Here is a 17,982-nt window from a genome sequence, read left to right as displayed (position 1 = left end):
TTTTTTGGTTGCAGCCATCATTGTTGTTTGGCAGGTCCAGGCTGGGGATCCGAACCCGCCACCTTAGGTGTACGTGGCTGGCGCCTTAGCCGGTTGAGCCACAGGCGCCGAGCCAGTGAATATACTTATAACTACTGAATTGTACACTTAAAAATGGTTATGGTGGCAAATGTTATGCTTATGTGTATTTTACACCTTTTTTAAAAAAATAGTTCTACATGCAAATAGCCCTTGCTTAGAAAAGTAACATGTTGGGCAGCGCTTGTGGCTCAGTGGGTAGAGTGCTGGCCCCATATACCAAGGGTGGCAGGCACCTGTAGTCCCAGCAACTTGGGAGACTGAGGCAAGAGAATCACCCTAGCCCAAGAGCTGGAGGTTGCTGTGAGCTGTGACGCAACGGCACTCTACTGAGGGCAACAAAGTGAGACTTTGTCTCAAAAAGAAAAAGAAAAAAGAAAAGTAACATGGTGATTTTTACAAGTATATAAATTACCAACTTGTGTTTTAACAGTTCTGCATTTTCCAGTTGGTGAGCACCGAGAGTAACCGCTATAGTCTAGATCACATTTCCTCACTATTCACTTCTCAGGTAGGTTGAATCATCCTTTGCATGTTACATAAGTATAAGAAAAAGAAGTGTTGGCTAACCTCACTGTGGTGTAATGCAGCACTCCCCAGTCTTTTCAGCACCAGGGACAGGTTTCATGGAAGACAGTTTTTCCATAGACTTGGGGATAGGGACAAGGGAGAGGGGGCAGAGCTTAGGCAGTGATGCCAGCAATGAAGAGAAGCTGTAAATACAGATGCAGCTTCCTTCTGTCCCGTCCCCTCCCTCACTGCTCATCCTGCAGTGCAGCCTGGTTCCTAACAGGCCATGGACCAGTACTGGTCTGAGGCCTGGGGGCTGGAGATTGCAGGTGTAATGGGATTATAGTCTTGAAGAGGAGTATATGGAAACAAAATTTTGTTTGGGTTTTACCAAGTTCATGTGGTACTATGTTTTGTTTTTATCCCTTTACCTCTCCCACCAATACAAATTTAAGTCACCATGAATTACTACCTTTTCTTTATTCTTTTAGCCCTTTTTTTTTACATTTCCTCCTAGGAGACACTGATTGACTTTGCCTTAACCTCCACGGATATCTGGGCCCTGTGGCATGATGCTGAGAACCAAACAGTTGTGAAATACATCAACTTTGAACAGTATGGGTCACTTAACTCTGTCATTCTACCTCATTCCAGGCAGTTTCACGCTAAGAAGACAAGAGCTTTTTATATAGAACCAAGTCAAGGGTTTTCAATTGAAGGATTTGACCCTGAGTTTGCTTGCTGTTACTGTCTTCTGAAATACTTCTTTTGCATTTTGTATTGTTTCCTACCTTTTGGTTTTAGGATAAAATGAGAACTCTTAGGATTGAACTAAGATAAAGAAAATACCATATTTCTTGGGAGAGGTAGCACATATCCAAAATACTGCTAATCAGGGCTGGGCATGGTCATTCATACCTATAATTCTAGCACTCTGGAAGCTGAGGTGGGTGGATTGCTTAAGCTTACAGATTCAAGTCCAGGCTGAGCAGGAGTGAGAACCCAGGCATTATGGCAGGTGCCTGTAGTCCCAGCTACTAGGTTGGCTGAGGCAAGAGAATGGCTTGAGCCCAAGAGTTGGAGGTTGCTGTGAGCTATGATGCCACAGCACTCTACGGAGAGTGACAAAATGAGATTGTCTCAAAAAAAAAATTACTCCTAATCTAGTTTACTTCTAAGCAAAGACTATTCTCGATATCCACAATTTCCGAAAGACACTGCAGCCCCTTTGTGTTCTCAATTTCTTCATTGTGAGATGAGGAATAGATTGGACAAGTACAGTGCTTCTCAAATTTTTTAAAAGAGGAAGCCTTTTTTTCAAAAGATGATGAACTCCAACATATAAAATAAAATTAGTATTTTATGAGTGTAAAATTACAGGATGTCAATAATCTATTTGGTATCTAATATTTTTAATGTGTATTACTTTAAATTTTTAGTTTTATTTAGTTTTTTTGTTGTTTTGGAGACAAGACCTTACTATGTAACCTGGGTTGGAATGTGGTGGCTATTTACAAGTACAGTCATAGTGTACTATAACCTTGAACTTCTGGGCTTAATTGATCCTCCCTCATTATCCTCCCAAGTTGCTGGAACTACAGGTGTATGCCACCATGCCTGACAGTTTAAAGATTTGGGGGGGGGTGTTGGTTTGTTTTGCAGTTTTTTATTTTGTTGTTGTTTGTTTTGGGTTAATGTGAAGGTACAAACAACTAGGTTACAATATTTGCATTTGTTAGAAGAGTCCCTCTTCTAGTTGTATCCCATAGCTGAAAGGTGTGCCATATATCCTTACATTGTGTCTATTTAAGTGGGAGCACACCGATCTTCTCCCCTCTTCTTTCCCTCATTCCCCTTCCTCCAGCTTGCATTGAGTTGAATTTTTCTCTTATGTGGGCATGTATTAGATTATCTACTGGTATCATACTAGTATTAAGTACATCAGTTTATTTTTTTAATAGTTACAAGCACAGGCGGCGCCTGTGGCTCAGTGAGTAGGGTGCCAGCCCCATATGCCGGAGGTGGTGGGTTCAAACCCGGCCCCGGCCAAATGGCAACAACAAAAAAATAGCTGGCATTGTGGCAGGGGCCTGTAGTCCCAGCTACTCGGGAGGCTGAGGTAAGAGAATTGCCTAAGCCCAAGAGCTGGAGGTTGCTGTAAGCTGTGATGCCACAGCACTCTACCAAGGGCAACAGAGTGAGATTCTGTCTCTACAAAAAAGAAAAAAAAATAGTTACAAGCACATTTTAAAAACCAATTTTGTAGTTTTTGGCCGGGGGGCTGGGTTTGAACATATGGGGCCAGCACCTTACTCCCTTGAGCCACAGGCACCACCCTAAAAACCAATTTTGAAGCAAACACTGTGTAACCCCTGAAACATCTGTAAAGGATTCCCTGGAACACTGCTTAAAAACCATTGTAGTAATTGAACCTTCTGAGTTCTTCATAACCCAGAAGGTAGAATTCTAAGAATGATTGCTCCACAGAATACCCCCAAGCCATACCTCAGAAGATAAGAGTATTCCTTATAGTTGACACTCAAGCAAAGTGGTCAGAAAGTACCAGCACCAGGGTTGGAACAGGGTTGGAATCACAGTTGTACAACTTAACTACCTATGATATACACTAAGCCTCACTTGGAACCTCTGCAAAACAAGAGTAATGTATCTTTAATTAATTCATTCATTAATTTTTTGAGACAGGGTCTCACTATGTTGCCCTCGGTAGAGTGCTGTGGCGTTGCAGCTCACACCAACCTCAAACTCCTGGGCTCAAGCAAATCTCTTGCCTCAGCCTCCCAAGTAGCTGGGACTATAGGCAGAGCTGTAACGTCCAGCTATTTTTCTGTTGCAGTGTCATTGTTGTTTAGCTGGTCTGGATTGGGTTCAAATCTGCCATCCTCGGTGTATGTGTCTGGTGCTGTAACCACTGTGCTACAGGCACCAAGCCGGAGTAATGTATCTTCCAAAGAGTTATTTATTGATAGGCATACATGAGTAATATCTAGAACCACACAACATAATACTAAAACCAGAATAAAAGTTAGCTATTATTTGTAGATTTGTGTTTAGGCTTTTAATTTTAAGAAGCTAACCTGTTAAAACTTAGTAAGAATACTTGTGTAAAAACTAGATTCTACTAAGAATACATTTCTTCATTAATTTTTTTTTTTTATTAGAGACAGAGTTTCACTTTGCTGCCCTCGGTACAGTGCCGTGGCATCACAGCTCACAGCAACCAGCGATTCTCTTGCCTCAGCCTCCCGAGTAGCTGGGACTACAGGCGCCCGCCACAATACCCAGCTAATTTTTGTTGCAGTTTGGCCAGGGCCGGGTTTGAACCCGCCACCCTCGGTATATGGGGCCGGCGCCCTACTCACTGAGCCACAGGTGCTGCCCCCTTCATTTCTTTTTTTGAAAATTTTTAATAGAATAGTTGTTACAGGGTTCAGTGAGCAGGTCTTCCCTGCTCAGATACTGCCAATAGTGTTTTTGTGCATCATTTCTATATAAATTAATGGACTTTTTTTCTGTAGTAATGTTGCAGGGCAGTGGAATCCAGTTTTTATGCAGCCTCTGCCAGAGGAAGAGATTGTCATCAGAGATGATCAAGACCCCAGAGTAAGCACATGCCTAAGTGTCATATAAGGGGATGGTTTAAGAAGACCCATCTTGGAACCCTTTCAGCTGACTTAAGCTAAAAGGAGAATACATTGATTTCTGCAGCTGAGACGTTCAGTATTACCTGGTTTGAGCAATGCCTTCCAGGCTTGGTCTCTCTCTCCTCTCTAGTCGGCTTTCCTCCACGTTAGGTTTATTCTCAGACAGTGTCCCGCACCACCCGAGTGAGCTTGCATTCTGTGAACTTGGCAACTCCAGAGGAAAGAGAGCAGTACCTCAGACCCAGGTCCTTGAGGTGACACTCACTGACCTGGCATGGGACACATGTTCAGCTTGGGCCTTGCTATTTTAGGTGCTGGTAAAATGAATGGAGCTTGGGTAGGGGAGGCATGGAAAGGTAAGGGATTTTATTGTAGAATGAGGGGGCACAGATTCTGGACAGACACATACAGTTAGGTGTTCACTATACCAATAATGTTGATCCATGCACATAAACTAGAAATAAGATAAATTCTAATAGAGGTGTATGCTATGAAGAAAATGATTTTAAAAGGTAGTTAAATAAAGAGCACAACAGTTTAGTCTCCACATTTTTCAGGTATCCTCAGGATAAATGAAAGAAAAGGCTTTCAGTTGATACCCTAGTATTATAATGAGATTAAAGATCATGGGCTCTGATTCTGAAACAATGACTGTAGGAATAGAAAACCCACTTTAAATATCTTAAAGTAAATATTGCTACGGTTTTAATCCCAATGAATTGGGTAGTCATTAATTTATTGCTCCAGTTAATTACTGACACTTAGCTTCTGTCTGGAAGCTGAAATCTTTTGCTCATTTATAAAATATTTGGCTTTCTCCTTTATTTGGTCACTTTATCATCCACCAGAAGCTCGGTAGAAGGAAACTTGAATGAAGATCAGTCACATTTGCTATTATTTAAGGACACATCTGATTGATGAGAGTGGGTCAAAATCATTAGGAAGTATGAGATTTCCCATTTTATTCTCTATATATCTCCATGAGAAGTGCACCATTTTCAGTGTGTACATCTAGTTGACCCAGAGACACTGTGGTGTGAAAACAGGGCTAACTGCTTCTTACTGCTCAAATGTAGAAGGGCACAATTTCTGTGTCCATATAATAAAAACCCAAACTGTGGTGTTATGTGTTGAATTTTTTCTTCAAATTTTGTCTTTAGAATGTTACTCATTTTTGTTTTAATGTTCTAACAGGAGATATATTTACAGAATCTTTTTACACCAGGACGATTTACAAATGCAGCTTTATGTAAAGCTTTACAGGTCAGTAGAAAATATTTACTGTTAATTTAAGACTATGTCTTATCTTATTTCTACATTGTATGTTAATAATTACTGTTTTGGTTTACATATATTTAATACTAAACATTTATTTATGTATATATGTTTTTAAAATAATACTGAAAATTGTTTTTAAATATTCTTTCCATTAAATAAGACCTCTATTGAAGATTGAGAGGTAGGGGTTGCTATCCCAGTAACTGGTGAAACATGCCAGAGGCAAAAAGAGAAATTGGTGCCTACACTATTGCAAAAAGATACCATATTACACTGAATATAATCTATATACTTGAAAGAAATCTAAAGGTTTTTTTTATTATAGTCTATTTCTACTTTGTTCTTAGTTCGATAGATGTCTGAGTTAGTTCAGATTTAAGAAAAAAAGTTTAAATTCAGGCTCTGTGCCTGTAGCTCAGCTGCTGAGGCTCCAGCCACATACAATGGGGCTCGTGGGTTCAAACCCAGCCTGGGCCTGCCAAGTAACAATGACAACTACAACAACAATAGCAATAAATAAATAAATAAAGCAGATGCCTCTCCCTCATTACTTGCTATTCCTTTATCCTGCTTTATTAAAAAAAAAAAAGTTTAAATTCTAAACCACATAGTTGGGCAGTGCCCACAGCTCAGTGGGTAAGGGCACTGGCCACATACACCAAGGCTGGCAGGTTCAAATCCAGCCTGGCCAGCTAAACAACAATGACAACTGTAACAAAAAAACAGCCAGGTGTTATGGTATATTTTTCATTGAGTATCACAGAGTACTCTAAAATGTCTCTTTTTTGTCTGACTGTCACCTCAGCTAGAGTGCAGTGGCATCGTTGTACTTCAATGCAGCTTCAAAGTCTTGGGAACAAGTGATCCTCTTGCCTCAGCCTCCCAAGTAACTGGGACTACAGACGTGAGTTACTGTACCTGGCCTAAAATGTCTCTTTTAATTGTAGATTTTCCGCCGAGCAACTGAGAGGAATTTGGATCTTTCCTGGAGTGAACTAAAGAAAGAAGTTACTTTGGCTGTTGAAAGTGAGGTAAGGTTTGGGTAGAGAAAGAATGATAATTTCATTTTTTTTTTTTATTTGAGACAGAACCTCAAGCTTTCGCCCTGAATAGAGTGCTGTGGCATCATAGCTCACAGCAACCTCCAACTCCTGGGCTCAAGCGATTCTCTTGCCTCCACCTCCCAAGTAGCTGGGACTACAGGCACCTGCCACAATGCCCAGCTATTTTTTGATTGCAGCTGTCATTGTTGTTTGGTGAGCCCAGGCTGGATTCGAACCCGCCAGCTCAGGTGTATGTGGCTGGTGCCTTAGCTGCTTGAGCCATAAGCTCCAAGTCAAGAATGATAATTTCTTCCATCTTTATATGGGGCAAATTGGTACTGAGGAATTGTTAGAATTGTTCACTTGATCTTGTTAGTCAGATATTTAAATCTTTAGACCTTTTAATTAAAGAATTAGATACACATTTGTATATTCTGTGACATTTAATACACCAGGAGTATTCATTTGGTTGTAGCTTAAGTAAAATGAACAGTTTATGTACTCCATGGAGAAATATACTGAACAGTATCAAGAGTTTAATTTCTTTCTTCTTTGCCAGCTTCAAGGAAGTGTAACAGAATATGAATTCTCCCAGGAGGAGTTTAGAAATTTACAACAGGAATTCTGGTGCAAGTTCTATGCTTGTTGTCTTCAGTACCAAGAAGCTCTCTCTCATCCTCTGGCCCTACATTTGAATCCACACACAAACATGGTGTGCCTGCTGAAAAAAGTAAGGGAGCTGGCACATAGAGAAAAACTTCTTTAGATGGTTCGGTCAGTCTTGCAGAATGTTGTTCTAGTGAATGTTTACTTGGCTTTTAGGACCTTATATTTAAGTCTGTTCTTTTCCCTGAAATTATAATTCAGTTGTTTTTAGTTTTTTGCATTATTATCTTTTTTCTATATTTAATCTTATTTACTTTTTATATCAAAGTAATTTCAAACTTAAGGTAAAAGTTACAAGAGCAGTACTATGAATTTCTTTCACCAAGAATTCCCTTTCATCCATATTCATACAGTTTGCATTCAGATTTTACTAATACTTTTTCTTCTTGACCCATAATCTAATCCAAAATCTTATAAACATTTATTAATAGTTGTCACGTTTATTTACCTTAATCTCACACTATTATCAGCCTTTGTCTTTCATGACATTCACTTTTTTTGAGTACTGTACTTACTGTTTTATAGAGAGTGTCAATTTGTGTTTGTCTGGTATTTGCTCATAAGAGTTATGACTCAGTTATTTTATACCTTTAAACATTCATTGATTGCTTCTCAGCCTTTCAGCTAAGATCAAATATAGTATCTGTTCTCATTAGTTTAATATCTAATCTATTTGAGGACAATAGAGAGTGGCCACAAAGTTCATGTGCAATTTTAAATACATTAGATCAATTTTTAGAGCAAGGAGATAAAGTAAGAGCTTGTTCTGTCAACTCTGTACATCATCCTGGTATTGCAGTACCTCTAGGAATGGCGTAGCCCTCCCACAAGTAGAAAAAAGAAAATTTACAAAAATATTCACTGCAAAAAAATGTAACTAGAAGATTTGTATTTCCAGGGGTACCTGTCTTTCCTTGTGCCCTCCTCCTTAGTGGATCATTTATATCTCCTACCTGATGAGAACCTTTTGACAGAAGATGAGACAACCATATCTGATGGTAATAGTGATTGTTACTTCCATATTTAATCCCCTTCCTACGTGAACTGTACTTTGTTTCAGATGAAGGCAAAAAATATTGATTGTCACAGTGACCTGTGCTGGTCATCTCACTGTACTATGCATATATTAAGGGAAACTGAAGAGTTTTAAGCATCTCTTAAACCTCATAGATCCCTTGACATTTAATTATTAAAATTTTTAGTATAATATCAATAGATCTTTGTTGTCTTGAAACATGAATATTTACTTTCTCTTACTCATAGATGTGGATGTTGCTCGGGATGTCATTTGTCTTATAAAATGCCTCCGGCTGATTGGAGAGTCAGTTACTATGGATATGTCAGTTATGATGGAAATGAGTTGCTACAACCTACAGTCTCCAGAAAAGGCTGCAGAACAGATTCTGGAAGATTTGATCACTATTGACGTGTAAGGAGAATTTAGGGTAAAGTGCATTTCCTAATGGAAATTCAGCCATTTCTAGTGACAGAATTGGGTTTTTAACTCTTTTCAAGAAATGTACATCATGGCTTAAAGTTGATTTGCTATTATTCTACATGGGTGTTTTAGCTGTTTTTTATTTTTATTTTTTTGAGACAGAGCCTCAAGCTAGTGCCCTGGGTAGAGTGCAGTGGCATCACACCTCACAGCAACCTCCAACTCATGGGCTTAAGCGATTCTCTTGCCTCAGCCTCCCAAGTAGCTGGGACTACAGGCACCCACCACAACATCTAGCCATTGTTCGGTTGCAGCTGTCATTATTGTTTGGTGGGCCCGGGCTGGATTCAGACACGCCAGCTCAGGTGTTTGTGGCTGGCACCTTAGCCGCTTGAGCCACAGATGCCGAGCCTCTTTTTTTTTGAGACAGAGCCTCAAGCTGTCACCCTGGGTAGAGTGCCATGGCATCACAGCTCACAGCAACCTCAAACTCCTGGGCTCAAGCAGTTCTCCTGCCTCCGCCTCCCAAGTATTTAGGACTACAGGTGCCCACCACAGCGCCTGGCTATTTTTTGGTTGCAGCTGTCGTTGTTTGGCGGGGCTCTTTTTTTTTTGAGACAGAATCTCACTATGTCGCCCTCAGTAGAGTCCTGTGGTGTCACAACTCACAGCAACCTCAAACTCTTGGGCTCAAGCAATTGTCTTGCCTTAGCCTCCCTTGTAGCTGGGACTATAAGCACCTGCCACAGTCCCAGTGCATGTGGCTAGTGCCCTAACCACTGAGCTATGGGCACCAAGCCGGGTTTCAGCTTTTAAACAAAAAAAATCTATAACAAATTCAAGTCTAGAAGCAGACTTAAAAAATTTGGTGTATTCATTTTGTCTCTCACATCTGAAAAACGGGAAATTTGCCATGTGGAGTGAAAGTATTTTGTGTGCCAAAGTGATAATCTCTAGTCATTTATGACACAGCTGGATTTCCTGTTTCATAAAGCATTTTGTTTATAGGATTATATGGAGTTTATATGGAGCCTGTCTTACGCATTCTGAGTACAATAGCAGTTTTTTAATTGTGCTTATAGAGAAAATGTGATGGAAGATATTTGTAGTAAACTGCAAGAGATTAGAAACCCAATCCATGCCATTGGACTTCTAATACGGGAAATGGATTATGAAACAGAAATGGAAATGGAAAAGGGATTCAATCCAGGTAAATGACGGAACAACAAATGTGCTTCTTTGATTTAGAGAAAACAATGATGTATTTAACTCTGTTTTTATTCTCCTTACAGCTCAACCTTTGAATGTTCGAATGAATCTTTCCCAGCTCTATGGTAGTAGCACAGCAGGGAATATTGTGTGCAGAGGTGTGCACAAAATTGCCAGCACTCGCTTCCTGATCTGCCGAGACCTTTTGATCTTACAGCAGCTATTACTGAGGCTAGGAGATGCAGTAAGTACTACTTAAGGGAAAATTAGAACCTGATGCAGACCTATAGGCACACCACAGCAAAATGTCAGCTCTACCAGTGCAGAGACTTTGTTCACTGCTTTATCCCCCATGTTTGGCCTTAATAGGTGCTCTCATAATACTTGTTGAATTAACAATGAATAAGCATCATAATCCTTACAGGATTACAGATTAAGAACACATTAAGCAGATTACTTTTTTTTTTTAATGTTTTAAGACAGAGTCTCACTGTCACCCCAAGTAGAGTGCAGTGGTGTCATCACAGCCCGCTCCAACTCCTGGGCTCAAGTGATCCTCTTGCCTTAGCTTCTGAGTAGCTGGGACTATGGCATCTGCCACCAGTCCTAACCAGTATTTTCTATTTTTAGTAGAGACAAGGTATCCCTTTTGTGTAAGCTAGTCCCTACTCCTGACATTAAGGGATCCTCTTGTCTCAGCCTCCCAGAGTGCTAGGATTATAGGCATAAACCCACTGCACGTAGCCAGATTGCTTTGCTCTTAACCTTTGTGTATATATAATAGTAGAAATTTTTCCCAGGTTTGTTCTCCCAAAAGTTAGTATTATTGTACTACTTCGGATGTGAAGCAGGGTACTGTTTAGTGTGCAAAAGAGAGGAAAAAGAAAAAAGATAACATCCAGTGTAAGGATTACCTTTAAAACAATCTTGAGATTGCAACGTTTGTCTTTGTGGTCCTCCTAACTCCGTTCTGTGCTTCCTCTTCTGTACTACTCTCAGACTACCAGACTCTTAGTGCTGTCAATTGCTAGTCCCAATTGCCTACCTTGGTAAGTGTTCCATGCTTAAAAATTACCTTTCTCCCCATAGTCAGAAATCTCAATTTTCTGTGAGTCAATAATCTCATTCAAGCGTAAAAAGAAAGCAATCTGGGGTAGTGCCTGTGGCTCAGTGAGTGGGGTGCCGGCCCCATATGCCGAGGTTGGCAGTTTCGAACTCGGCCCTGGCCAAATTGCAACAAAAAATAGCTAGGCGTTGTGGCGGGCGCCTGTAGTCCCAGCTACTTGGGAGGCTGAGGCAAGAGAATTGCCTAAGCCTGAGAGCTGGAGGTTGCTGTGATCTGTGACGCCATGGCACTCAACTGAGGGTGACAGAGTGAGACTCTATCTCTTAAAAAAAAAAAAAAGATATGTATGCAAGAAGAAAATAAAAATTAATCTGTAGGGCCAGACATAGTGGCTTACACCTGTAATCCCTACACTCTGGGAGGCTGAGGCCAATGGATCACCCAAACTCATTAGTGCCAGACCAGCTTGAGCAAGAGCAAGACCCTGTCTCTAAAACTAGCCAGGTGTTGTAGGCACCTATAGTCCCAGTTACTTGGGAAGCTGAGGCAAGTGGATTGCTTGAGCCCAACAGTTTCAAGTTGCTATGAGCTATAATGCTGCAGCACTCTACTGAGGGTGACAAAGTGAGATTGTCTCAAAAAGAAAAAAAAAAAATTTTGTAATCTTATACCTGGCAATAACCACTATTTAAATTTTGCCATCTACCCCTTTTTAATAAATACCTAATGCAGTTAAGAATTAAGCCAGACACGGTAGTGTGCGCCCATAGTCCCAGCTACTCAGGGCTGAGATAGGAGGATCGCTTGAGTCCAGGAGTTCTGGGCTGTAGTGCATTATACCTATCAGGTGTCTGCCCTAAGTTTGGCATCACTATGGTAACCTCTGGGAGCCGGGGACCACCAGGTTGCCTAAGGAGGGGTGAACTGGCCCAGGTCGGAAATGGAGCCGGTCAAAACTCCCGTGCTGATTAGTAGTGGGATCGCGCCTGTGAATAGCTACTGCACTCCAGCCTGGGCAACATAGCAAGACCCTGTCTCTAGAAAAAAAAAAAAAAACTAGAATTGATTGGTCACAGGGTATGCACATTTTAAGGATGTTGGTAGTATTGCCAAATTTGCTTCTACATATCTTACATATTTTTACCCAGCACCAGTACATAAGACAGGATTTAGATTTCCCTCTTCCTCTTCCTCAGTTCTGAACCCACAGATTTAATGAAAATTAACCTTTTTGTTTGTTTGTTTGTTTTAACATGAGCTCCCATAAGTTGGTGAGCTGTTGATTATTTTTGGACTGTTAATTTGGGAAAAGCTATTTTGCCACTTCCTACTCCAAAATGTAATAGGTGTGTTGCTTTTACAACATTGTCTTCTTTGTAGCTATGTTTGTTATTTTATCTCCACCTGAACCACTAGAGTCACCTTTACTGATGACTATTGTTTGTTGTTTCATCTACCCACCCATCATGTATAGGTGATTTTGGGAGCTGGTCAGCTCTTTCAAGCTCAGCAAGACCTACTACATCGAACAGCTCCCCTACTCTTATCTTATTACCTCATTAAGTGGGGAAGTCAGTGCTTGGCAACCGATGTTCCACTTGACACCCTGTGAGTTTCGCTATCATTATTTTAAAAATAAACTGTGAATTTAATTATTATCTCTCTATCTTAAAGAAAAATTCTTTATTCATATGTGCCTTTAAGATTCAGAGAGCTGTCAGATACTCCATTTTCTAAAGGTTGAAGGCAGCTTAAAAGAATGAAAATACAATGTATTTATTACTTTTAATTAATTTAATAGTAACTTAATTATATATGTGTATATAATATACAGGTGAATCATGTTAAAGGCAAAATAATAAGATGAACAGAATGAAAGTTAGACCATACACAGAAACATTGTGCTGTAGTTATTAAAGGTAAACTGAACTTCTTTATAACCAAAGGAAGAAAGAAAATATAAGAATTACAAGATTCACATTTTCCTTCTTTTTCTTTTTTGTCCTATGAGTCTGCTTCCCAGGAAAGATTTACATTTTCAGTAAGATAAACTCCTGTCTATTCTGCCTGCTCCTTGAAGGATCACTGAGTAATTTGATGGACAACAATCGATTAAGTTGAAAGTGTTCTTAATATTAATAATATAACTTGTAGAAGTAATGTTTGGCATAGCAGAATTTATTAAACTGTCTTTTTCCCTTTTTTCACAGGGAGTCTAATCTCCAACACTTATCAGTACTGGAACTAACGGACTCTGGTACTTTAATGGCAAATAAGTTTGGTAAGGAGTAGATGTTGTATGCATTTGATTTTAAATTGTATATTCATTAAAATGATCATTTGCCACCTTTCCTATGGAAAGATTGGCCAGGCTTTTTGCTTTCTTTAGTTGTGGCCTGGCCAGGCGCAGCGGCTCATGCCTATAATCCCAGCACTCTGAGAGGCCGAGGCAGGGGGATTGCGTGAGCTCACAGGTTCAATACCAGCCTGAGCCAAGAGCAAGACCCCATCTCTAAAAGATAGCTGGGCATTGTGGCAGGCATCTGTAGGCACAGCTACTTGGGAGGATGAGGCAAGAGAATTGCTTGAGCCCAAGAGTTTGAGGTTGCTGTGAGCTATGACACCATGACATTCTACCAACGGTGACAAAGTGAAATTCTGTCTCAAAAAAAAAAAAAGCTGTGGCCCGAGACTTCTGATTGTTGCAAGGGATCAGTAAACTGTAGTCTCAGATCAGGCATCAATTAAGGGTGTGGTACAGACAGTACTTTTCCATTGTGTTTCCTGAGACAGAGTCTCACTGTGTCCCCCTCCGTAGAGTGCTATGGCGTCCCAGCTCACAGCAACCTCCAACTCTTGGGCTTAAGTGATTCTCTCACCTCAGCCTCCCAAGTAGCTGGGACTATAGGCACCTGCCACAATGCCCAGCTATTTTTTTTGCTGTAGTTGTCATGGTTGTTGAGCAGGCCCAGGCTGGGCTCAAACCTGCCAGCCTTGGTGTATATGGCTGGTGCCTTCACCTCTGAGCTATGGGCCTGAGCCTTTCCATTCATTGTGTTTTGATGCTTCAGTGATTAATTCAACAAAATCATTTAAACATTTACCAAGTTCATGGTAGCTTTTGTAATCTTATTTTAGTCAACGAATATTTAAAAGGCTCTCTCTCTCCTACTTGAAAACCATTATTCTAGAGAATTTATTTTCCATTGTTTTGGTAAAACACTCATTATTTTGGGACTTAATGTGTTCATGGTAAGGAGTTTCTAGGAAAGGCACTTAGATATAGTGAGATCAGTGAAAAGAAATGACTGTAACAATGAATTAAGTGGCTTTTTATTGCATTTTCCCAGTGCTTCACAGTTCACAGACAGCTTTTATTTATATTGTCCTCATGCATCTTCTGTTTTGAAATGATAAGTGTTCTTTCTTATAATGATAAAATTAATTGGTAGGTTGTCTGAATCAAAAAACTGTTATCTTTGATCTTACCATCACTAGTTTGTGATTATCATAACTTTCTTTTTAAGTATCTAGCCCTCAGACAATTGTGGAGTTATTCTTCCAGGAAGTTGCAAGAAAACACATTATATCTCATCTCTTCTCTCAACCAAAGGCATCTCTAAACCAAACTGGATTAAATTGGCCTGAAATGATCACTGCAGTTACCAATTATTTATTGCAACTTTTGTATCCTTTTATTTAAAAGCCAGTTGAAAGGTCTCCTATCTAAATAGTCCAAGGCTCTGATTCTGCCTGTAGAATGAAGAATTTTTCTAATTTCAGTTTGATTTGAGAGTACAAATGCTTAGGTTACATTGTTTTCATTTCTGAGGTAAAGTTCAAGTTTAATGAAAAACTTTAATGAGGTTAGATGCTTACCACCTGACAAGATTTTTAAGTATTTTCAGACATGATCCCTATTTTTATTTTGTTTTTGGCTGAGGAGTTGAGCAAGATTTTATTGATTAGTTTGATGGCCAATATGTATATTTAAGTTTTGCGCAGAAAAGTAAGCAGTCTCCTTAACCAGTAACTAGATGGCCTAGCAATCCTGGTTGTCTCTTTCTAGAATGTTTGATGGGAAATTGTCAGTATGTACAATTGCAGGTGAGTTCCTTTGAACATTTCAGCTTTAATTATTTTTATAAAGAATGAGATTGCTGGAATTTTGTTTTGATAATAAGAACTATAGTAATTAAACTTGATTATGCCAAGACATGTCCCAAAGAGATTTTATCTATGACCATAACACCCTAAATGTACCTGATCTTGCCTGATCTTAGAAACTAAGCAGCTTTGGGCCTGGTTAGTACTTGGCTGCCTGGAATATCAGTTGCTGTAGGCTTTTATAAAAGTAATAAAATTTAAAGAGGAGAGATTTTTCTCTATTTCTCTCTTTTTTTACATTTTTAAATGTTTGGGGGGTTTTTTGGAGACAGTGTCTTCACTATGTTGCCCTTGGCAGAGTGCTGTGCCGTCACAGATTACAGCAACCTCAAACTCCTGAGCTTAAGAGATTCTCTTGCCTCAGCCTCCCAAGTAGCTGGGACTATAGGTGCCTGCCACAATGCCTGGCTATTTTTTTGTTGTTGTAAGTGTCGTTGTTTAGCTGGCACGGGCTGGATTCGAATCCACCAGCCCCAATGTATGTGGGTGGCGCCCTAACCACTGAGCTACAGGTGCCACCCTAAAATGGTTTTCATTTTTTAATTTATTTTGTTTTATTTATTTATTTTGAGACAGAGTTTCACTATGTCGCCCTTGGTAGAGTGCCATGGCATCATAGCTCATAGCAACCTCAAACTCTTGGGGTCAAGCGATTTTCTTGCCTCAGCCTCTTGAGTAGCTGGAATTATAGGCAGCCACCTCAATGCCCAGCTATTTTTTAGAGACAGGGTCTCACATTTGCTTAGGCTTGTCTTGAACCTGTGAGATCAGGCAATCTACCCACCTCGGCCCCCCAGAGTGGTGGGATTATAGGTATGACCCACCTCACCTGGTCTGTTTTTTTCTTATAGAGGACCATCTCAGCTTCAGTTCTGCCTCTCTTGATGGGATCATCCCTAACATAATTTTTTCTAGAGTATCTTTTTTTTAAATTCTCTCTGCTAGATTATTTTATAGTAATACAAACATACCATTGTCGTCATATAAATCCTTTATTGGAATCTAGTCATTGAACCAGAAAATACCAAAAAGTGGAAAGTTACTGACATGTTACTGACATGTAAAGTGTGTGTGAGAGTGTGTATATGTGTTACGGAACTTGCATTTGCTTTCATAAGATATCTAACCTAAATAATTCTTAACCATAATCATCTTTGTTTATGTATCTGTCTTCCCTCTTATGTTGTAAATTTCCTGAGTAAAAAATCAAATCTGTATATATTTTTTTTTTGAGACGGAGCCTCAAGCTGTCCCCCTGGGTAGAGTGCCATGGCATCACGCTCACAGCAACCTCTAACTCCTGGGCTCAAGCGAGTCTCTTGCCTCCGCCTCCCAAGTAGCTGGGACTACAGGAGCCCGCCACAACGCCCGGCCATTTTTTTGGTTGCAGCCATCATTGTTGTTTGGCGGGCCCGGGCTGGGGATTTGAACCCGCCACCTTAGGTGTATGTGGCTGGTGCCTTAGCTGCTTGAGCCACAGGCGCCGAGCCAATTTTTTAAAATATAGTACACAGACAACATGAATCAAATTTCTTGGGCCCCATTCCAGACTTAAAAATCAGATCATTTGGAGAACTGAATATATTAGACTATATTGGTCAGTTGGCTCAGTGCCTATAGCTCAGCAGCTAGGGCACCAGCCACATACACCAGCCTGGGCCTGCCAAAACAACAATGACAACTACAACCTCAGTGCCTATAGCTCAGCGGCTAGGGCACCAGCCACATACGCCAGCCTGGGCCTGCCAAACAACAATGGCAACTACAACCAACTACAACTACAACACCTAAGCCAGGCATTGTGGCGGGCACCTATAGTCCCAGTTACTTAGGCGGCTGAGGCAAGAGAATTGCTTAAGCCCAAGAGTTTGAGGTTGCTGTGAGTTGTGACACCATGGCAGTCTACCGAGGGCAACTTAGTGAGACTATCTCAAAAAAAAAAAAGAATATTACAGTGGCCCACGCCTGTAGTCCTAGCACTCTGGGAGGCCGAGGCAGGTGGATCACCTGAACTTATAGGTTCGAGACCAGGCTGAGCAAAAGTGAAACTTTGTCTCTAAAAAATAGCCAAATATTGTGGCGGATACCTGTAGTCCCAGCTACTTGGGAGGCTGAGACAGTACAATCACTTAAGTCGAAGAGCTTGAGGTTGCTGTGAGCTATATAACATTATGGTACTCTACCAAGGGTGACAAAGTGAGACTTTGTCTCCAAAAAAAAGAATATATATTAACAGGATTAGATTTTAATCTCCAGATGATTTCAGGAAATAAAACTTGTGTTAATTAAACACTATATTCTCTCCTTGTATGAAGAACAACTTGGAAATAAGTATCTCCTTAAGTAATGTTTATTTTCCTAATCAGTAAGCACCTTTTATGTCTTTAAGGATTACATTCAACTGCTACATCCTTGGTGTCAAGTTAATGTTGGTTCCTGTCGATTTATGCTGGGTCGATGTTACCTGGTTACAGGAGAAGGACAGAAGGTAAATTGCATTTGAGTGATATGCCTTAGTGCAAGGAGAACTCTTTAGTTTCTATCTAACTAGGTTGTAGAGACTAGGAGGTATAGACTCCTCTTGAGAAGGATAAAAAAGACCACTAATGCCAGCAAACAGCATGATATACATGCAAGGACTCTTCGGCTACTTGTACTTGTGGTTTTAGTTAATACATAGGAAATAAGAAAATATTAAAACCCTCTTGCCCCTGTGCAGTTGTTTTTTTTTTTTTTTTTTTGAGACAGGAGCCTCAAGCTTCCCCCTGGTTAGAGTACTGTGACATCTCAGCTCACAGCAACTTCCCACTCCTGGGCTCAAGCGAGTCTCCTGCCTCAGCCTCCCAAGTAGCTGGGACCACAGGC

At 40.3% G+C, this 17,982-nt stretch overlaps 1 protein-coding gene and 1 pseudogene across 1 annotated transcript in view; both read left to right on the top strand.

Moving 5' to 3' along the window:
* Positions 1-17,982, top strand: part of NUP160 (nucleoporin 160) — a 69,873-nt gene that overhangs the window by 21,216 nt on the left and 30,675 nt on the right. The window contains exons 8-22 of the mRNA XM_023510096.1: positions 512-589; positions 1,106-1,203; positions 4,125-4,209; positions 5,445-5,513; positions 6,476-6,559; positions 7,131-7,301; positions 8,136-8,235; positions 8,501-8,666; positions 9,758-9,885; positions 9,968-10,128; positions 12,425-12,558; positions 13,161-13,231; positions 14,478-14,637; positions 14,988-15,057; positions 17,507-17,605. Of these exons, the coding sequence (XP_023365864.1) occupies positions 512-589; positions 1,106-1,203; positions 4,125-4,209; positions 5,445-5,513; positions 6,476-6,559; positions 7,131-7,301; positions 8,136-8,235; positions 8,501-8,666; positions 9,758-9,885; positions 9,968-10,128; positions 12,425-12,558; positions 13,161-13,231; positions 14,478-14,637; positions 14,988-15,057; positions 17,507-17,605 (1,674 nt within the window). The remainder of the gene's footprint in view (positions 1-511; positions 590-1,105; positions 1,204-4,124; positions 4,210-5,444; positions 5,514-6,475; positions 6,560-7,130; positions 7,302-8,135; positions 8,236-8,500; positions 8,667-9,757; positions 9,886-9,967; positions 10,129-12,424; positions 12,559-13,160; positions 13,232-14,477; positions 14,638-14,987; positions 15,058-17,506; positions 17,606-17,982) is intronic.
* Positions 7,842-8,061, top strand: LOC111724727 (annotated as a pseudogene).

This window comes from Otolemur garnettii, unplaced genomic scaffold (assembly GCF_000181295.1).
Source record: "Otolemur garnettii isolate 467f Iridium unplaced genomic scaffold, OtoGar3 scaffold00001, whole genome shotgun sequence".
Lineage (NCBI taxonomy): Eukaryota > Metazoa > Chordata > Mammalia > Primates > Galagidae > Otolemur > Otolemur garnettii.
The sequence above is the reverse complement of the archived record's forward strand: the minus strand, read 5'-3'. Positions and strand labels throughout refer to the sequence as shown.